At 53.6% G+C, this 20117-nt stretch overlaps 3 protein-coding genes across 3 annotated transcripts; 1 reads left to right on the top strand and 2 right to left on the bottom strand.

Moving 5' to 3' along the window:
- Positions 1-1646: 1646 nt before the first annotated feature.
- Positions 1647-5019, bottom strand: LOC34620866 (uncharacterized aarF domain-containing protein kinase 1). The gene is made up of 7 exons (XM_026336775.1): positions 4770-5019; positions 4083-4355; positions 3518-3671; positions 2359-2879; positions 1994-2226; positions 1785-1885; positions 1647-1689 (listed from the first exon to the last, which is right to left on the bottom strand). The coding sequence occupies exons 1-7, from the start codon at positions 5017-5019 to the stop codon at positions 1647-1649; spliced, it is 1575 nt and encodes a 524-aa protein (XP_026192560.1).
- Positions 5020-5718: 699 nt separating this feature from the next.
- Positions 5719-10908, top strand: LOC34620865. Its single transcript, XM_026336774.1, has 12 exons — positions 5719-5942; positions 6164-6378; positions 6523-6725; positions 7070-7150; positions 7268-7543; positions 8182-8251; positions 8423-8647; positions 8856-9643; positions 9915-9965; positions 10169-10239; positions 10398-10492; positions 10787-10908. The coding sequence occupies exons 1-12, from the start codon at positions 5719-5721 to the stop codon at positions 10906-10908; spliced, it is 2421 nt and encodes an 806-aa protein (XP_026192559.1).
- A 769-nt stretch (positions 10909-11677) lies between these two features.
- On the bottom strand, positions 11678-20080 carry LOC34620864. The gene is made up of 18 exons (XM_026336773.1): positions 19724-20080; positions 18350-18594; positions 17553-18174; positions 17135-17335; positions 16469-16666; positions 15838-16357; positions 15443-15693; positions 14910-15154; positions 14570-14682; positions 14151-14239; positions 13870-14014; positions 13537-13661; positions 13316-13420; positions 13153-13252; positions 12539-12767; positions 12357-12428; positions 11947-12090; positions 11678-11837 (listed from the first exon to the last, which is right to left on the bottom strand). The coding sequence occupies exons 1-18, from the start codon at positions 20078-20080 to the stop codon at positions 11678-11680; spliced, it is 3921 nt and encodes a 1306-aa protein (XP_026192558.1).
- Positions 20081-20117: the final 37 nt, after the last annotated feature.

Genomic DNA, 20117 nt, shown 5'->3' with positions numbered 1-20117 from the left:
CTTCCCTAGTGCGTGTAGTGGATTGTATGCCACTCAGCCATTGCTCTTACATTTCCTGTTCTCGTGTTTTCAGAGTATTGCCCAGAAATGGCTGTTACCACTTGAGAATAGAAAGTGATGCAGTGTGTTCGCTATTCTCCAAGAATTGAGCATAAGGAAACTTCACGAATACAGGTCTAATGACGGATCCTTTTAAAAAATAATGGGGACCCTTAAAGGTCTCGCTTACAAATTCGGGAACCACTCAAAAACTAGAGTCTTCACAGCTGCCCGGAATGCATTCCAGCTCATTTCATGTAATGCCTGTATGGACGAGAGTGCAAGAAAACGAACCCGCTAGTTTGGCTCTCTTTGCACCCTCTGCCTTGCACGATAGTTACGTAGTAGTGCAGTTTTGTTAGCGCCTTCACGCTAAATAGTACCATACAAGAAACAGCTAATTAAAGAGGTTTTGAACAGTAGTATTATACGTAGATCTCTGCCTGGCACCACTCCCCTACGCCTTATTCTCTGTAGGATGCAATGGCACTGAGGTGGCTTATCGTGGCGGTACACTCTCGAGTGTTACGTTCGATGAGAACATTTGTGGGGTGCTCATAAGAAACATAGCGTCTTTCCACCATAAGATACGCACGTTTGATAGCAATTACGCAGCTAGAATTCGGTTTGTCTCATTTGATGACCCATTCACTGGCCACTGGCTTGCAGGCTGGAGACGATGAGACGGCTAGATTCATCGCCTCAAACCCATAAAATCTGAGTTCACAAAGCTTTCATCTCCCGCTAAAACAAGCCACAGAGACGGTCAATTGCAGCGATGTCCGCGGAGGAAGCCCAGTTCATGGATCGCACCTCCAGAAGCTGCTGAGCCCATCGCCAACGCACTGTAGTGCTCCATAGCCGCCACCGTGCAAGAAGAACCTGTGCAGACAGCATGTGAGAACCAACATCTGGTGCATCATCTACCGTCCAAGTTACAGAGAGCTTTACTGAGTGTGTGTGGCTGCCAAAATCGCGCCGTCTCAACCCTCCCCTTCGTACTGCCAGAGCATGTACACGGCTGCGTTCAGGCGCGAACTATTGGCGTGACACCCTATGATGAGCTTAGGCGCGCAGTTCTAGAATAGCGATGGCAGCCAAACCTGAAGAATAGGTACATGGAGCCGTTCAAGTTCTTGCAGTTCGGATGTGCCAACGAAGTTTGTTGCGCGGTGCAATAACGGCACAAGGACGAGCGCCTCGTCGATGCCTAGTCGCACTTGTATGGCCCTCAGCTGCAGCAAACCCATCAGGAGCCGCTGGTTTCGGTGCTGCCGTGGATGAATACATAAATACTTGTGTATATAATGCAAATAGCCTGGGATATCTAACACGACTAAGTACAGGTGTACGTGTTGGCCTATCGTGAACAAGGAGATGCAGCAAGGCTGACCAGGTCATTGGTCTTGATGAGGAGAATAAGCTCGTGTGGAACCTCTTGCAGGACGTTCGTGATGCGGGAAAAATATGCGGAAAAGGATCTCCGCAACAGTTCAGCTTCTCTGCTCATATTGGACGTGCACAGCGGAGGCGCTCGTGTAAAAGTTTGAGGTCGAAATCGACAGAGACTTGTTGCTGAGAGAGTGCCAGGAACAGGGAAAAGAACCTTACTCGGGTGACTTCCGCGAAAGCTGCAGGCCTGAATTGATACTGCAGAATAAATGCACACCACAGAATACAGGGTGTTTTCGGCAAGGCAGTCTGGCAAATCGGGGTCCTTCTGACGAGGAGTTAAAAATGCGCACCTCTCCTCGCTCCTTAAGCTGAGAATAACGGCCAGCAAGCCCGCCAGTTTGCTAACGCCAAACTCATTGGCGCAAGCTGTCACGGCTCCAATGTCTCCCCGCTGCATGGCCAGCCATAAGCGGGCGTAGGTGCGCCTGAAGGGGTGTGTGAGCGAGCAGTACAAGCCGTGGTCCAGCAGGCTTAGACGCAGACGCTTCCTAGTCTCCGCTGGCCTCGAGTTTATATTTTGCGAGAAAGCTGATGCCCCCCCCCTGGTGAGGGAGGGCAGCAAAAGCCGCAGTGATCGCCGCTGTTGTTCAGCGTCCTTGTTCTGAAGGGGGCACCCTTCAAGATGCACAATGACGTTCCCAGGATGCGGGTCAGCATGCACAAATCCAAGGTCGAAGATCAATCGACCGTAGAGCTCAGACAAGGCAGCCGAGACTGCCAGTGGATGTATTCCTGCAAACGCAACAAGGCAGGGGGCGGGCAGCACCCCGTCACATACCTCGAATGCTTTTTTCCGAGAGGTTTTGTGCGCTCAAGAGAGGCAAGATCACCACCATCCCCGCGTTGCTGCAACTTTCCCCGTACCTTGCGCCACAAGACCTCGGAGGTCGTCTACAGGGACCCCTTCGCAGCGCTCCATCACCAGTACTCTGGAGGTTGTCAAGTTGTTGTAGACGCGGGGAACGTACAACTCCACCTCGTAATGCGAGACGGGAGCTTGTGGGGTAGCGCCTTCCGGATGCTGCGTTTCGGCGGTGGGTGAAAGGGGCCTCTGGTGGCTTTGCAGTGATGCCGTTGCGTGCGACTCAGCGTCTGGAGAAGAGAATAACACCGCTCGGGTAGAGCCTTTACCCTTCGGCGGCACTTTTCCAGTCTTCTCCTTGGAGGCATCCTTTTGCGGATCCAAAAGCCACAGACGAGATACTGCCCAAGCTGCAAGTTGGGTGAGCACTGAGCGGACCACTGATGCTCGGGGCAGCGAGAATTCAAAGGTAGAAGAACCTTCCTGCAATAGCAGGCGGCACCTCCGAGCATTTGCCGCCTCCTTCCTAAAATCCAGCTCAGCCGGAAGGTTTTCCCGAAGCAACTCGACAAGCCACTCGAACCTGCACGCATGCAGAAAGGCGCGTCAGACTTGCAGCTGCGTGCCTCTGCTCGCCACTGGCCCTCTGAGGGAAAAAATTCGTAAACGGGATGAAACACCGGAGAAGCCAACAGGACGGTATACTCAATGGACCCCCTCGCAATAGCCAAACGCTTCCCACAAGGCTGCGCGAAAGCTAAGGCGATCAAGAAATATATTCACTGCCTGTCACCCTGCGTGATGCTTTGGTATACGCATATGCGTGTCGTATACACTGGACCTCCTGTCTTCACCCCCCATGTATGTAAAGAACCCCACGTGCAACCCTGGACCAAAAAACATTAACATCTCAAACCAAGTCTAATTGCTCCTCCTCTTCGTGTTTTTTCAGTGCCCTCCTGTCTCTCCCTACACCCCTGTCTCTCTCTGTATGTATGTATGGATGTATGTATGTATGTATGTATGTGTCTATGTATCTATGTATGTATGTATGTATGTATATGTGTATATGTATGTATGTATATGTGTATGTGTGCATATGTCCTGTCCTCGGTCCCATCTGCTCGCAGGCGCAGTGAATCTAACACCAACAGCAGTCACACCACTGCTACGCGCGATGTAAGAAGTCATCGCGGCTTGCATGCGCCTGCAGCATATCACCTGACTTCTGGAAAGATCCTGGACGCCACCTTTGTGAGGATCTCTACAACTCGGGTGTCTGCCTCGGCGAGCGCCCGCACATCCGCGTGTTGCACTTTGACAGCAACGGGCTCGCCGTTTGTCAGCACTGCGTAGTGTACCTGAGCTAGTGAGGCTGTCCACACGCAGGAAACACAATGCATGCAGTTGCAGTGTGATCCATGTGCTTCTTCCCCGGGCAAGGCTGCTCTGTAGCACGCACTGAGAAGACTCCCTTCCACGCAAGCGGACCGCAAGGCTTCTGCCGCACGGCGTAAGCCCTCATCCCGCACGAAGAGACAGTTCCGTGAACCCACTCGAGCAGCACATGGACTCTCAAAACAGAGCAGCAGCAGCAGCAGCCAGCACCTCACACATGGGATTGCCAACCGAGGGAGAGGCAGCACAAAGGGCGGCATCTTTGCAGGGAAAGACGCTGCGGAAGAAGAGACCCTATTAGCACGCTTTTTGAAGGCAAGAAGAACCAAGGGGATACACATGTGTGTGTGTGTGTGTGTCGCAAGTCCAGCTATATGGGCAAGCCTACCGGCACCCACAGGAGCCTCTTCGAATTCTTGAAATACCGCATCCAGCCGGTCGAGCTTGAGCTCCTGTTTGAGGACTTCCTCAACTTGCGCCATAGAGGAAGGAGGCATGTTGCGCTGCAGCTGCTGCAACTGCTGGGTGTACTCCACCGGCAGCAGATATTCCATGGCACTTGCATGCTGACCCAGCTTCACGTACACTCCACGGTTTCTTTCCGCCAGCTTCACGAGGCGACGCGCACTCCTCCTGTGGCAGGCACGCATGTCCCACCATCCTGAAAACGCATGCAGCATCCGAACACGTCACCATCAGATAACAGTCACCAAAAGGAGAAGACCCCAGCATAATACTCAACAAAGGCAAGCAGCTAGCTAGCTAGCCAAGCAAGGCACCTAGGGAAAGCGAGAGACGGCAGCACCGAAGCTACCGTGAGGGGCTTTCTTTCTACTCCAAAGCCGCACAGGAGATGCACATGGAGAGGCAACGCCGGAACAGAAAAAGGAACACGATCTTCAGCTAAATTCGAGCTAGAAAGCCCCAAAAGACGCGCCTTTATTTTTTCTGTTTCAGCCTCCCTCCCTTTTCGCACTGTCAGCTAAATTCGAGCCAGAAAGCCTCAAAAGACGCGCCTTCATTTTTTCTGTTTCAGCCTCCCCCCGCTTTTCGCAGCAACCGTGCAACGCCTTACCCAACAATTTGTAGTCTACGCTCAGGGCAGCAAGCGCAGCAGCCGCATTCGCACAGCGCAGCACAGGCCATGTTCGAGATCGCTCCGGAAACATCTGCTGCACAGCCCATCCAGCTACACTCACGACGGCAACAGCAGTAGCTGCCACAGCGCTGCCTCTGCCAAGAACGGCCAGCGTAGAACGCGCAGTACGGGGCCTCCTGGTTCCATGGGATCCGTGAAATCTTCCACACGTCGAAGCCTTATGCATGCTGCTGCCGATACTTGTGCCATCATGCACTTTACTCCTGCTGACGCTAACCGAATGACTGGGGCTGGTGTGAGAGCTGTGGTGAACATCGCGAACGCCACTGAGGAACCCTCGGCACGTCGAGCGTGGGAAAAAAAAGACGCGGCCGCCAGCAGGCATGGGAAGTGGGGCAACGGGCTGTACGTACACCACCATCCTGCCAGCATTTCGTCTAATAAGGCCCCTCAGCAAAGAGCCGGCACGTGCAGGAGGAGTCTCTTACCGCCGCAAAAACCCGAACCACACAATCCTGCATCAGGGCCGCCCCTCGTGGGAGCCTGGATAGTGCATAGCTTACTTACAAATTACGCTGACACACACATACACATACACACACATACATACGCATACACACATACATACATACACATACACACATGTACACATACACATACACACATGTACACATACACATACACACACATACACATACACATACATACACTCATGCAAGAACAGAGCCGTCTACTCCTCTCGTGTTGTCGCCAACTCCCAAGCCTTCCACGGGAGGATGCATGCCACCACCAACAAGGGCCGTGTATGCGCAAAAGAAGAAACTCCTGCGCGTCTGCAGTCCGTGGCAGCAAGCCCCCTTTCTTGCTCAAAGGGCGCTCAAACGTATGAGCAAGGCGCTCTACCTTGGCCTCTTGGAGGGCTAGAATGGTTCCTGGGAAAAGGTCTGTGAGGGCCTCTGATGGGGGCGACACTTCGTCAAGCCTGCCCGCAAAGAAGCTTATTGGCGAGTCCGACACCAGTGAACAGCGGCTACCCCGAATGATTCTTGGCTACCCGAAAGAGGGTCTCTTTCCGAGAAAGCTAGCAACCCGCGCAGCTCGCCTTGTCCCCGCGTGCGCTGCATGTGCGGCAGCGCAAGTACAGGAGAGGTTCTCGTCACCATCAGATGCCTTTTTCCGCCCGTTACACCATTGCGTCTTAGTCTTCAGGAACTATGGCTCATATTCCAGCAGTGTGAGCGGCTTCCCGGTCAGGGCCTCTTCCTGGGGACGGGGGCCCCCTAAACTCGGAGGTGGCGGGGGGCCCCCCCGCTCGCTCCCCGTTCGCGGGGAGGCACGGCGCCTTTTTTTTGAGAATTTCACTAAGCTAGGCTGACAGACGATTTCTGCTTTATTTCCGAACGCAAAGAAGTCCTCCTGTTGCCGACCTTCTGCGCTCCCGGAACGGCATTACTCGAATTCAGCGCACAGGCAGGCCCCTGTCGATTCTGCCGCTTCCTTCTCTGTTTTGACGCCTTTCCTCTCCTTTGCATTTCTAAAGCTAAGCATTTTGAATGCTCCTCCACCTCTGCGCGCTCGTCGACCCGTACCGGAAGATCGATTCCGTGCTCTCCCTCTTCGGCACTCTGCACATCTGCCTCCGCTACTTGCAAACGTCAAATAACGGCCTCGCCAGGCATGAGGCCTCGATGAAGCACAGCACGGCTTACCGCCTCGCCCTTTTTTGCAGGCCTCTCCCTAGGACGCATTTTGCATCCGCCTCCCTTCACAGGAACAGACATTTACGAGCCAATGCTGTTTAGAAGTCACGGCACGGGCCCTCCCCCTTCCGCGCCGTTTCCCAAGGCGCGCTTCTGCCTGCGCGTAGGAGACAAAGGCCCCCTCTTGCGTCTCTTCGCACACGCACTAAGTCGGCATCCCTTTAACCAGCAAGTACGTCCCACAGGAGTGACCCCACCAGCGATTAGAAGCAGCGAAGGCTGATGGAAATGCCCCCTAAAAAGACTCTTTCCGCACCAAGTCGCATTCGTTCGTGACACACAGGCGGCAAGCAGCCAGCGAGGGCCCCTAGGGTGCAGGCCGTAGCACATAGCTTGAGAACACGGCTTCTAAAGCTGGTTTTTCCCCCAAATTTGCATCGACACATAAAATACAGCACACACAAAACACAGCACACACAAGGCTTGCAGAAACAAACACACATTAGCGAGCTGTGTGGTCCTAAAACGTTTTTAAAACTGCAAAACGGGTATTTTGTGCCTTTCGCGTGCGTGCAGGTGTTCGTTGTGGCTTCGGATGGCTCTAAAGACCCTCCTAATAAAGCTGCATCTTCGGCGTTGGAAGAGATCATTTCTATTGTAAGGCAGCACATAAATCTTTCTGTGCTGAGTAATTTTAGCCGCAGAGTACCTAAGCACAGCTGGGGGTGACGGCTGGAGGTGCAGGCTTTGAGACCCCTGTGTAGCTTTCTGCAGGTGGCAAAGAACAACTGCTCTCTTTGCCTAAGAAGCGTTCGTCTCGACGCCTTCCTTCATCTGCCACTGCAGCAGCTGTTGCTCAAGCAGCTGCAGGGTTCTGCTCTCTCTTGGAGGGGCCCTGGCGGCTCAGCACCATGCGCTGGGGGAGCAACAGTACCACCATCCGGGTTATCGCTGGCAGACAAACCTCACAGTGTCTGTCCGGTGATGGGAGATAGCGGAGGCGATGGGAATTCGGTAGCCTTGCAGAATGATGGGGTGATGATTCTCAAGGTATGGAGTCTCTTACAATACCCTAAATTATGCATATGAACGTGCATGAGTATATATATATATATACATACATGTTTACAAACACATGCCTGCATACACATGCACACCTGTAAGAAAACACGCATTTACACACGCACACACATGCATCTTTGAACACACCTACACTCAGATATGGAGACACACATACACATACATATACACACAAACGCATGTACACGGGTACTCACGCAAAGCTCTACGTCTCTCGGGCCGTAGTAACTGTTTTTTGAGGAGGGGCCAGAGCCCTTGTGCGCTTCCGCCACACAGCCTCTGCTTCACCGAGTGCGATTTGTGTGTGTCTTTTATCGTGTCCTTCTATGCCCTTGCGGGAGGTAGACAGCGCGGATGGAGACCCCTCGTTTTTCCTAGGGTTTGCCGTCACTTGCCTCTGCTGGTGGCCTCCTCCCTCATCGGGAGCAGGTGTGCGGCATCCGTGTATCCTGTGCTACGGCACCCACGCCTTTCGAGCTGCCTTTGCGAGCCTTTGAGGGGGAGTGGACGCGTTTTGATCGGCAGGGTGTGGAGGCGCCCTTTCAGATCCTTTTCAGGTGCCTCTAATTCTCGCCTCTCTTGGTGTTTGCGGCACTGTGGGTTTTTAGCTGGACCGCTTCACCGCGCAGGTGCTCGAGCTCGACACGTGGATGCGGCCTCCCCACTTCACGCGGAAAGGTAAGGCTTTGAGCCGTGCCGCTTTCTTGAGGGCCTTCCTCTGCTGCTGCTGCTCCTCCGCAGTGTAGCCTCCCATGCCCGGAGGAGGCTGTGCTACGCTGTGCCGCGGGAAGCTTGCGGCTGCACGCGGCTTCGCATAATGCTTCCCAATTTCGATGGTGGTCCTCGCAGCGCTGCCCCCGGGGGCTCGTTACCTCAAGGTGGACGTGCAGCAGCCTGCTGTTCTTCGCCATCAGAGGCCACCAAGACAGCGCACCTTAAGCCGTGAGTCTCAGCAGCTTCCGTGGACAATAAGTAGTCGCACCCCTTGCTGCCTCCCGCCGTCGCGCTTGTACGAGCAGCTGCAACGCAGCCTGGGATCGCTTCAGCCTCTGGACCTGCTTATCGCCGCAGCTCGTAAGCCGAAGCATGCTGGCAGCGGGATATTCCCTTTCAGACATGACTGCCACGCGCCTTCCGCCGCTACCCAATACCAGCCAGCTCTCGTTTTGTGCCCTTAGCACTGCCTCCACTGTACGTGCGCCTCCCGAGCTCGTTTCGTCGAGCTTTGCCTTAGGCCCTAGGAAAGTTGCGGCAGTCCGCGATAATGGTGCGTGTGCAGCAGCTCCCCAAAGTGAGGCGGGAAACTTGGAGGCTCGGCGTAAGATTGCGCAGCAAGTGCAGACGCTTCTCCGGGAAGGAGGAAGCCTCAATGCGACGTGTCACCTCGTTCACCTGCAGTGCCGCTTGTCGGCGTACCGTGGAGGCGTTACGACTATGACTCAGGAGGCGGCTGAGGCTGCTGCCGAAGCGGCGGCTACTGCTGCTGCTGCTGCTGCAGAGACAGCAGGACGGGAGGAGGAGTTCCTATTGACTCCTGACCTTCCCGTGTCTCACATGCCGCGCCGCCTCCTACTGCCGGACTGGGGGGAGTTGTTTGCTGCTGCTGCTGCTGCTGCGACCTCAAAACCCCCTGCACCGCACCAAAGCGAAGAAGGTGTAGCAAAAATCGTGGTCCGAAAAAGAATGCACAGAAGAGCAGAGTGCAGAGCCAGGTCCTTGCGGGCTAGCCAAAGGGCAGCAAAAGCCGATAGCGCCAGCGTGAGCTCAAGGCGAAGCAGCAGCAGCGAATCGGGGGGTTCCCTCGGTGCCTCTCGTCAAATGCCGCCGCTTCGCTCAGATTACCTTCGAGCGCTTCAACTGCTGCATGAAAGACAAAGGCAGGGGCGGGCGCGAAAGATGCAGCAACGGGATAAGGCGACACCGGCTGCCTTAGAGCATGAAGATCTCACTGAGGAAGCCTTGCAACTAGCGGCTCCTCCTCCCTTCAGGGAGTTGCCGCCTGCAGAGGCCTTGGTTTCCGCTGTTTCCGAGTATCTAGGATGTGTTGCAATGGATCTGCCAGCGAGCGTGGTAAGGCTCAATAGAGGCGTTCGCCTGGCGGTGCGTGTGGACGGTTTAGGGTTATTCTACCGGGATGCATCGTTTTAGTGCAGGAGGCGTGGGAAGGGGAGGGGAGGGGAGGGGAGTGAGAGGGACCCCTTGAGGGTTCCCGGCTGCTCCGCGCATCTTGTAGTTCGGCGCTAGTGACGGAGAGGGCATGTAGACATACATGGCGCACATGAGAGTGGCGTATGACTGTATCGGCTGAGGTCCACAGGAGTCGTTCTTTTGCGCCTCGCAGGAGGAATGCGCATGGCTGCGGGAGGCCAATCGACTGACGGATCCTCAAGAAGTGAGCGAAACAGATTATATTCTTCGGGAGCCTCATTTACGCGACTTACGTTCGGTTTGCTTGAAGAAAATGGAACCACGAGCTGCGTGTTGGGTAGCCTCATGGGAGCAGTTCGTTATACGGGATGGGGTTCGTTCAAGACAAGCAAGCGACACTAATTGGGGTCTTTTTCTCTCGGGACGGTCGGTGTGGGTGCCTTTCAGATTCACGTGGCAAGTATATGTGGCGGTCTTCTTCACTCGACAGCTGTGATGTCTGCCGCCGAGCCCTTGTGGTGAGGAGCTGCAGCGAATCGAAACGCAGCAGCACACTGGCCCCCTTTTTCACAGTTGTAGCTTGGATTGGATGGCTGTACTGCTCATGACGAGGCCGTTCCATCTGCATTGTTTGCGCGAAGACAAGTGTTACTCGTGTTGCGTGGGTGTAATTCAGCACTTGGCTGCTTTCTCAGCGCCCAGGCGCATGGGTAGCGATCTCGGTGGTTGGCGCGGCCGAGACACCAGCAGCATACATAGGCCAGCCGCATGGTGCGTCGTGCCTTGCAGTATTTCGGGGGGTTTTTTAGAGCCGTAGAGAAAGCTACCCCAAAGCCAGCCCAACACACGGTACTGGCTTTGGAGGCTGAAGGTTGCCTGCAGATGTAGTTCACGAAACGCTCATTGTGGCCTCGAGGACGTTCCAGGAGTCAAAGGCGAGGGACGAGTAGTCCGTCCGCGTAGAGCGATAGATTGATGTTGATGCCCGCATGCCTTTCGTTTAAGCCGTTGCAATAGCTAGCTAATTTCTCTGTGCATCCGTGAAGTATTTTACTTGCGTTTCAGGAAGCGATATCAGTGGCGAGTCGACTCTACATTTGCTGCTAGTGGCTGAGGAAGCAGCAGAAATTCGCGGAATGTTTTTACAAACGATCGCTGGCTCTGACGCTACAACCACTTTGCCGTGAAGCTTAAAACGGCCTTTGGGTTACTAGCACGAGCAAAAGGTATTGGCTGCTTCGCTTCCCCGATGCGCAGCAGTGCGCAGCGTTGAATGGGTGGGTAGCGGGGGTCTGTAGAGGATTCCAGCCACTGACAAGGTCAGCTTGTCTACTTGTGGGATGCAATACATGGCGATAGTTTGCGTCTAACTCTACTGAGTTGTCGGGCGCTTCAGAAAGACTGAAGTGCTAATAGCACGGTGTTTAGATCTGCCCCGGATGCCGATAGTATCTACAGCATCGAGAACGTGCCGATTCTTGTAGAGGGGCAGACCCTATACGCAGCACATGCCCATTTTTGACACTTCACACCATTAAGGAAGGAAGAGATTTTCTAGCTTAGGCTGTACGCCTGCGATCCAACGGCAACGGCACTACCATGGTGGCTTTTGAAGAGCCTTGCATTTGTTGGGTCCTATGTAGACATGCGTGGGAAAGCCCACTTCATCAGCTACCAAACAGTATATAGTGCGTCGGCTCGGGGGTCCATCAGCTTACGTGTTGAGCGAGAAATAAACTCTCAAACTCGGCTAGCTGGGAGCTCCTTGGCTCATTAACAAGGCTTCTAAGCAGCTTCAGCATGCGCTGCCTGCGGCGCCCACATCAGGCAAGGTGTAAAGCGCATCACATTAAGGGTGTACGCACGATCGTAATCGTTCTACGATTTAAGCACATGCCCCGTGCTTGCACCAATGCGTACACAGACCGGCGTCCTTGAGGTGCGAAAGATGAGAGCCTACGTGTTTATTGGGTCGAGAGACAAGAACGGCTCGTCGAGAAGCAAAACATTACAACGCAGGCCAGAGCGTCGCTTGATTGTAACAACAAACGCTAGGAATAGGCACAACCCAAGTAGCTGGCGTTGCCCACTAGAGGCTTGCTGGATGGTCCTTTCTCTGAGCCGCAGAACGCAAGTCTTTCAGCGTTTGGTGCGCAGCCAGACGCTGGGATTTTTGTGACTTAAGTGGGCACCGGCACCTCAGTGGCAATACCGTGCTTGCTTGCCTGAAGGCGCCGTCAGATCCGCGTATACTGAGTACCTTCGATAGGCGAGCCGTTTTGGATGCCGCAAAATCGAGCCGTAGGAGTCCGCCGCTGGCCTCTTCCAGGTAGATGTTTGTCTGTTCCTCAAGCTGGCGTAGCGCGGCCCTGCGCATAATCAAAGCTCTCACAGTCTCTTGATAATTGCGTCTTTTTAAACAAACTGGAGCAAGCGAGCGGGTGGGACTGCACTTGCATCTGAAGCAGGCAACCCTAGCGAGGACCGGCCTGGTGCTTTTTGTGGGGGGACGCGGTTAGGCTTTGGCAGCTTAGGAGGGTTGCTCTCGCATTCGCGCATCCTCAGAAGCATTCAATGCGTGACTTTCTGCTCGCTGAACGTATACGCATAGGTCCTGGAGCCACGGGCAGCTCACGCAAGTAGATGTCGCTGAATTCCTTGAGGCCCCAAAAGCTCTTCGGCCGCTTCCAATGTGGCTTGTTGAGACCTGATAGATACCACGCTCGAAGTCGGAAATAGTTGAACCAAATAGTTGCGTTCACTGCAAGACACTACTAGCGTATTCGATTTGGGGGGCCCTAAATGCCCGGTACATACCTGTAAAAGGCTGATCGCGAGCGCAAGAGCGTGATTAGCCTCTGCAGCCTCCGCGCCTCCCTAAATTGTGTCTCTGTGGAGTCCCCGTATGATGTCTTCTCAAGCCATTGAGAACTGGCGGCATCTGAAACCTCATCGATGTCATTTGGGGGAGCAGGGAAGGTCTTCTCACTGCAGTCGCCAGCTGGGACCTCAGATAGACACGCATTCGTAAGTGCTGCTGATTTCCCTGGAAAAGCTGGCAACCCATGCAAGTTTTTGCGCACTAGCCGCTGCAGATCTCTTTCTCTGAGCAAACCAAGCAAAGAGACAGGGGGCATCACAGTGCGTTTGTATGTATTATCTCTCAGGGTTCATCTTAAGGGACGACAGTTGCTTACCTGACTGCAGCCACAAGATCCAGTGCCTCAGCTGCCTTGCAGAGGGCCCTCTGCTTCAAACGCGCGGCAGCTGTCGCTCGCGTCCAAATATCGAGCGGCACAAGCAGTGTCATTAGCATCTGGAGAGACCAAGTCACACAGCTCGCTAAAAGGGTCTGCATCGCACTACATTCAGCGTGACAAGTTATGTGCAAGGCGTCAGCCCTGCATCCGCAAAACTCAGTGGAAGCCTACTCTTCACACCAGCCAGGTATGCTTCAATCCTTGTTGCTCCCACAGGTTCTATGCCGGCCCACAGGACGCCTTCTAGAGTTTGGAGGGCACAGTATAGATGCTAAGGGTGTCAGAGAAGCCTTAACGCATGAGACAGAACGTGCAAGGGCAACGCCAAACCCACCGAGAACGTGGCTTCTGAGGTGCGCAGAAGTCCATCAGCGCCTTGTGACGCGAGGTAGAGAAATTGACTCCAAGCCTTTAGCCTGCCCCCGAAGAGGGCCTCCAGCTGCATTCGCATTCAGAGCCGGGACCTTCGGAGCATCTGCGTAAGAACCAATTTTTCGCTGTTCTTGCACCTACTGCTAAGGGCTCTCTGGCGGCACTGAAGCTGCAGAGGCTTACCTCGCGCTGCGTGTCTACAACACTTTGGCCAGTTGCGTCTCTGCCACCGATACGCAGAGACAGCTCGGAGCGCCCCGAGCGCCACCGTTTTCGTCTCAGTATAAAGGACTCCCCATTTAAGTCACCTGAAAGGATCAATCCGCATGAAGATGTTATCAGGAAGGCGAAGGCAATATGAAGAATACATCGGGACTTGTTTGTTATTGGCAGCAGCAAAACAGAACTTTTCGCAGCAAGCACCTGAATCTGTTCTTATGGCTTGGTAACAGCCTTGATAAACCCACACAACAAGAACTCCCGGTGATCTAGTCCCTGACCAGCTTGAAGACTGACCCTCTATCTCGACAGATGCAAATCGCTCTTCAGTTTTGTGGCTAGGCGCTGGCTCCTCGGCAGCTTCCTCTTGCGAAAGAGACTCTGAAGCCGCATCGCTTGGACTGGGGGTAGTAGGGACGTCATCGCACACGACACCGGTCACCTGAGCAGCCGAATGCGTACATATACAGAATCACACTTGGAGGCGGCTGCCCAGGGGGAGGCAGCGCAATCGTTCTCTTGAAGCAAAAGAAAGTCCGAGCCTTTCTGCTCGAAATTCCACACGACCTTCAGGTCACCTTGGTTCGCCCTGCAATTGGTGTGAAGCCTCCCGCTGCGCCATCGCCAGCAAGCGCCCAAACGACTGCCTGCATTATTGTCGTTTTGCCTGGACGTATACAAACACAGCCCTTATTCGCGTGCAGGCTTGCGGTACTCGGGGCCTCGATTTAAAGCCGCTGTGCTGGAATCATAAGCACACATTCCTTTGAAAGGGACCAACTTCAGAGACATTGTCGAGCTGGGGATTTATACCACCTTTGCATGTCATACAGGCTAACTATGGATAGGACGTGCCAGATGTACACACACACACACACTCCAGAGACCAGCTTTCGCCAGAGATCTGCCCAATGCCTGCCCGTTCAACAAAGACTTGTTTGCAGAGAGAGTGCTTCGAAATAGCTACAGTGGCAAACAGCCTGCTGAAGAAGCCGACCGGCGCCGTTCGTTGTGAACAATTCGCCTGGTCTTTTGCCGCGTGTCGAATCCTTCTTCTTCCCCTCAAGAAGCACCAACCCGCGTCTTTTCAGTTCAAAACGAACTTCGTTGCTGCACGAAAACCGTCCAAACTGCAAGTGCCATGCACGGGCAATCCTGAATGGTAAAGCTCCGAACCCAACGGCCTCAATCTGAGAGTGCCAGTCAGTAGACGTGCTGGAGCGGGAAGCCTCGCCGTGCAACGGAAAGGCCATTCCCATGAAATAATCAGCTAAGCGTCCGATGTATATACCAATATCGTAAGCACCAACTAATGCCTCGTAACCTCTCATTCACACCTGTAGAGCCCATAGGACTCGATGCGCGCATGATGTAGCACCAGGTTTGCACCCGCGTATGGCCACCCTACGCTGAAAGCTGCGGGAGGTGCTGAAGTCTTGTGAGACCCATCAGCAGCGTTCGCGCCAATGCCGTCCAGCTGCTCCTGCAGCAAGTTCTCGGCGGCTGCCACTGCAGCATTCCCAGAACAAAAGCGCAGCAAACAGAAAGTGCATCGCAGGTGATAATGGCTTGCCTTTGCAGGCTGCATTTAACCTGGGCAGCAGTCCGCTCCTCTTCCAGCGGATCTCAGTTTTATCGTGTGGGTAGTTCCTGGTGTTGGGTCCTTTGCCCTATCGCCATAGGGGGCGAATGGAAGCCAACGGTGTGTTATAGAAAGAAATGCGATATCCATCCTACGGATTTGTTGGCTGATGGCTGGGGAAATATCCTTGGGGGCTTGGGAGCAGAAGAAGCGCAGTGCCTCCAGAGGAGGATAACTTTCTACGGGTAGGAGCCCGTGGTGCATGAGCAGCTCAAAAGAGGACTTTGCATGGATTTTGGGTGGAAGAAAGGAGGCATTCGCAACAGAGGCTGGCACAGGTTGATCTGGCGCTTCAGAGGCCCTCGAGAGGGGCATAGACGAAGTGCATGCATCCAGAGCTGCCTCCGTTGTTGGACTGGCTTTGTCTGCGGCAAGCGGCGCTGTGTCCTTCCGACCGTCCCTTTCTTCAAGAGACTCCTCCGGCCGGGAGACTACGCAGGAAGAGGCAGTCGGAGTCACGCGGCAGTCAAAGATGATACCTGAGGTGCGAGGCAAAGTGAGGTCATACCCCATATCACATGCATTTTTGAGAGCCGTGGGAGTCTGGTGTTTTATATGCCCGCCCTCTCCGGCTTGCTCACGCTTGTTTGTGGTGGGCATTGATCTGGTAGAGCGAATCTTACCGGCGTGCCTGTAGGCCTCTGAGAGTCGCAAGAGTTGTTTTGCATCTAATTCGTTGCTTCGACCAAGGAGGTGTTTTTCGAACGTGGTCCCCGCAATCCAACTTGACTCGGGGCGCAGGCTGGACTCAATGCAGTTGCTCGAGTTGAGGCTCTTAGGGCGAGCAAACATTTCAGGCGCTGACGCCTGTGAATGCCTCGCAACAGGAACCGAGTCGCGATGCAATTCTGCCTGTGCTGTTGCAGTACAGTGGTCTGCTAAATAGCCACCAAGGGCAGGAGGCACCACACTTTCCCTAGCCTCAGCTGAGGACGGCAAAGGCGCTGCTGTTGAGGTGGTCTTGGGCAGTAACACCACTCTGTCCCCCCTGCGGAGCGCATGTGGCGGGGGAAGGAGCATTGGGTCCTTGACTGGGAAGTGCCGCGGACCGACTAGAGATTCCTCGATCTCCACAACCTCGAAGTTTGCGGATCTTGAAATGGTGTGGATGCACTTTCGCTGGTATGCCTCCGACAGCGATGTCTGCATGAGCATCACAGCAGCTACGACAGTGTGAAGCAACCACCAACAAAGCCGCAACAGTTGTGTTCTTCTCTTTGTCCAGGTCATAACCTCCCCTTTACTGCGACGTACCTGGTAGAGCGAACCCACGTATCGTGCCTGTTTCCCGAGCAGCTGCGCCGTGTGAATATGACCAGAGTACAGAGGCACATTAGGTAGCTGCTCAAGGTCTATCCCCTCGTTCATCAGGGCACCTGCCTCTTCGGAGTAAGGGTTTACCGTAGCTCCCCGGATACTCAAGTGGCCAAACATGGCGCGCAGAGTTTGGCACTGACAGCCAACAACACACATACATACACACACACAACCACAGACACACACAATCATAAACACACACACATACACAATCATAAACACACACACATACACAATCATAAACACACACCCATACACACACAATCACAAACACACACAATCATAAACACACACACGCATACACATACACACACACAATCATACACGCAGAGTTCCAAGAGCCCACGGAACCACATAACCGTACACCCTCTACGGACCCCACACCTCATTCAACAAGACAGATGCTGCTGGAAGAATGCTTGCACCTTGCCGAGAGCAGCCGCTCCAGCTTCACTATCGCAAGCTAAAGCGTAGAAGAAAAGACAAGGAGTTGTCGTGGTGAAGCCGCTACAGCAGCACGTTAGTGGCTATACGCGATCACGTAAAGGAAGGATGTAGCAGAGGCCAAAGAACCTAGCCCTTAGCATGTCGCTCATCCGTTACCTGTTTGGCGTGAGCCATGATCTGCTGTAGCTTCGAGGCACCACGGATATGCGGCAGGAAGAGAAGCTCCTTGTTGATGAGGGTGGGCCTTCGGAATGCCAGTATCATAGGGCTCTGGGAAACGGCTATCTCCAAGGGTTGCAACAGATCACGCCCCTCCTCGTAGTGCAGTTGGTCGTGATTTCCTGGCAGGAGCAGCGTCTGTCCAGGGTGCATGACACGCGCACGTCATAGCTATATATGCCTACACTGCTGCATAACGTGACTTCTGGCACCGCTCTACTTGTTTTTAGTGCGTGCGAACGAGAGACGCCTCGCAAAAAAGCACGAAAAATGCGGGCTTCATTCAACTTCCAAGAACTTAGGCAAAGGTCAAGCGCACAAATCGCCACCAAAGGGTGGATGTGAGTGAGCTCACGGGGATATCCCATTGTCTCCAAAATTCGAGGACAGGCCTCAGAACGCCCCAGTGGAGGTGCCGCTCTACCCGGGAGTGCCAAAAGTCGCCTAGGAAAACTGCGACTGCCGGCGTGCTGCTGGCCGTCAGTTGAGCCTTTCCCCTTGAAGATGGGATTTTCGTGGTCGCTTCCTTGCAGCGACGCTTTGCAGCTTCTCGATGCACTTTGTTTGCAGAGGGGAGGGGCACGACACTGCTATGGCGTTTGCAGGTTTTCTGTACAAAGGCCAGTGCCTCGAGACAGGTGTCTAACGTCGCATCACTGACGTGGAGGTCTCCGAAGAGGACGAACCGGTCGGCTTGACCAACAAGTGGATTGCTGCATTCATCCCATAGCCCATCTGACGCTGTTGCAGGGTTCGCTGACGTTGCAGCACTGGATGTTGCCGATGTGGCACTTGCGTAAGCGGATGGCGTAGGAGACAATAGGGAGACACTCCAGTTCCTCCGGTGCCTTCCAAGGCTCTTCTCTAGCTTCTGCGAGGGTGATATAAAACAGCTGGCAAAAGGAGGCCCACAGGCATGGCTGTAAGGGTGCCCTGCTCTGCCGCGTGACCATGACGGTGCAGAAGCACCACTTGTGCTGCAACGGAATGCAGGGATGCCGCTGCAGCGGTCTGATGTGTGCGAAAAAGAGGTCAGGAAAGAAAGAGAGGAAGTTCTCTTTGAGGGAAGCAGCAGGCACGCTGCTGAAGCTGTGGCATTGGGATGTGAACAGTAAACCAACAGGGCAGCCAGGAATAACCCCAAGCAGCTGCCTGGGGGCATCGCCTCGGGTAGGCGCTTCTTCGCTATGGCGGCATGGGGAGATGACACTTCGTGGCTCGTGGAGTTCGTATTGTGCAGCGTGCTGTTGTAAGAGGGACGGAAGATGTGGTGCAGGCGCGCTGAATTTAGATAAAGAAGAGAAATGAGGCACGGGGGCCAGTTTCTTTCCAAGGCCGGATACAATACGCACACCTGAAGCTGATTTGTATTGCACAGTAGAGAGACGATACCGGCGCTAGTATCAGGAATAGTCAGAATCCCTCTGAGTGTGTCTGTGCCCCATGGACGAGAGACTCCGCTGCTGAGTGATAACACTGTTCTTCCTTACAAGGAGGCTCCCTCGATGCTAAGCTTGTGTAAAATAGCACTAGACGTAGGCTGGGGCTTTGGAGCTCCTTCCTCGTGTAACGTCTTACATCTCCCTAGGATCCGAGGCGCTTATCCTTCCATGAAAGTCCTTTCGCGAAACACCGTAAGAAACACTCGCTGGCCCCGCTCATTAACCTCTGGCAGGCAAATAGCATACAACTGTATGCGCTTACCTGTGGTATGTGTTGTTTTGGTCCTTTTGGAGGGGCACCGTTTAGGATAAATCCAGTGAACGGAAGCTGGTCTCTCCAAGGAACGGCCCCCCAGAAGGTGCACAGAGGAAGAAACGCTCAAATAGCCCAAAAAAGAATTCATTGAAATAATTAAAATAACAAAAGGCTGAGAATAAGCGATATTACGAATATGTTTTCTTGGGGGGGATTTCCCGCTCTTCACGCGATTTTAACTTGACCCTGAATGAACCTCATATGCTACGAGTACATGTGTACACAACGAATCCAACGGCTGCATTTGATGCTGTTGTTCTGCATCACGTTTGCATTACTTGAGATATGCCTCTTCTTCCATAATAATTTCTTTCTTGATTTTATAGGCTAATTAGGCTCTACGATTGTGGTAGATCACTGTCCCCCATTCCTTCCGATCCGGCTGCTTCGTCCCTGAGGCTCCTCATACCCGTCCTAAAAGCAAGCTGGCAGCCCGTGATTGCGTCAAAGTATTCATTTGGAGCATTCATTGGTGTCATCTCCCTGCCTGTAGCAAGCCATGAAAAGCGTAGGCAGTGTTCTCTACAGCCGAATATCGACTCTACGATTTTGCTCTTCGCACATTTTACTTTATGCAGAGTTTATTTAACCTGGTTATTTACGAATGAAATGTATGTCTATGTTTGCGCCAAGCTAGTTTGTGCAACTGAGTACAAATGCTAATGGGGTGCATCAACCTGCACCCCAGTTACCTGTTGCCCCATAATGCAGGAAAGCCAAGTGATGGAGGCAAGAAGGTCGATCTTTACTGTAGAATATACTAATTACTCCCTCACGCCGTTTTATGGCCTTATGCCAAGGGGTGTCTTCGAGGAATTTCTCAGAGGAGCGCCGTACTGCTTCTTTGTTCGGTTTTCTCGCTATGCACAAATGTATCCGCATTGCAACACAGCACAACCTCCATTCCCATGGCGCTAGGATGGAATCAACGGTCAGCTTGTATGGGGCCAGGCTCAACGCAATCTCGTGCACCACTTGCCTTTTAAAAAAATGTTTAACATAATTGACCAGCTTCCGTGTCTGCCCACTTATCCTATCTAACACAGAGTAGCGTTGGCTCGACACAAGAAGACGCAACGTTGTGTGGGTGTGCACTACACGCTGTGCGCAACTAGCCGTGGGCATTCGGAAGTTCTGCGACGGTGCAAACATCGAGCACCCC

Source organism: Cyclospora cayetanensis, unplaced genomic scaffold (genome assembly GCF_002999335.1).
Source record: "Cyclospora cayetanensis isolate NF1_C8 unplaced genomic scaffold, CcayRef3 CcayRef3_contig_147, whole genome shotgun sequence".
In the NCBI taxonomy this organism is placed as follows: domain Eukaryota; phylum Apicomplexa; class Conoidasida; order Eucoccidiorida; family Eimeriidae; genus Cyclospora; species Cyclospora cayetanensis.
Note: the sequence above shows the minus strand (reverse complement) of the source record. Positions and strands in the feature narration are given on the sequence as shown.

Coding starts and splice junctions, on each gene's coding strand:
- LOC34620864 (XM_026336773.1), bottom strand. CDS start 20,080: ATGCCCACGGCTAGTTGCGCACAGCGTGTAGTGCACACCCACACAACG. Junction 14,683..14,909: donor GAGTCCTATGGGCTCTACAG/GTGTGAATGAGA, acceptor GTTTTCGTGCAG/CAACGAAGTTCGTTTTGAAC. Junction 11,838..11,946: donor GGATCTGACGGCGCCTTCAG/GCAAGCAAGCAC, acceptor TCTGCGGCTCAG/AGAAAGGACCATCCAGCAAG.
- LOC34620865 (XM_026336774.1), top strand. CDS start 5,719: ATGGTTCCTGGGAAAAGGTCTGTGAGGGCCTCTGATGGGGGCGACACT. Junction 7,544..8,181: donor ATGGGGTGATGATTCTCAAG/GTATGGAGTCTC, acceptor GTGGGTTTTTAG/CTGGACCGCTTCACCGCGCA. Junction 8,648..8,855: donor CCTGCTTATCGCCGCAGCTC/GTAAGCCGAAGC, acceptor CGTGTGCAGCAG/CTCCCCAAAGTGAGGCGGGA.
- LOC34620866 (XM_026336775.1), bottom strand. CDS start 5,019: ATGCATAAGGCTTCGACGTGTGGAAGATTTCACGGATCCCATGGAACC. Junction 4,356..4,769: donor CGTAGACTACAAATTGTTGG/GTAAGGCGTTGC, acceptor ATGCGTTTTCAG/GATGGTGGGACATGCGTGCC. Junction 1,886..1,993: donor AAAATATAAACTCGAGGCCA/GCGGAGACTAGG, acceptor CTGGCCATGCAG/CGGGGAGACATTGGAGCCGT.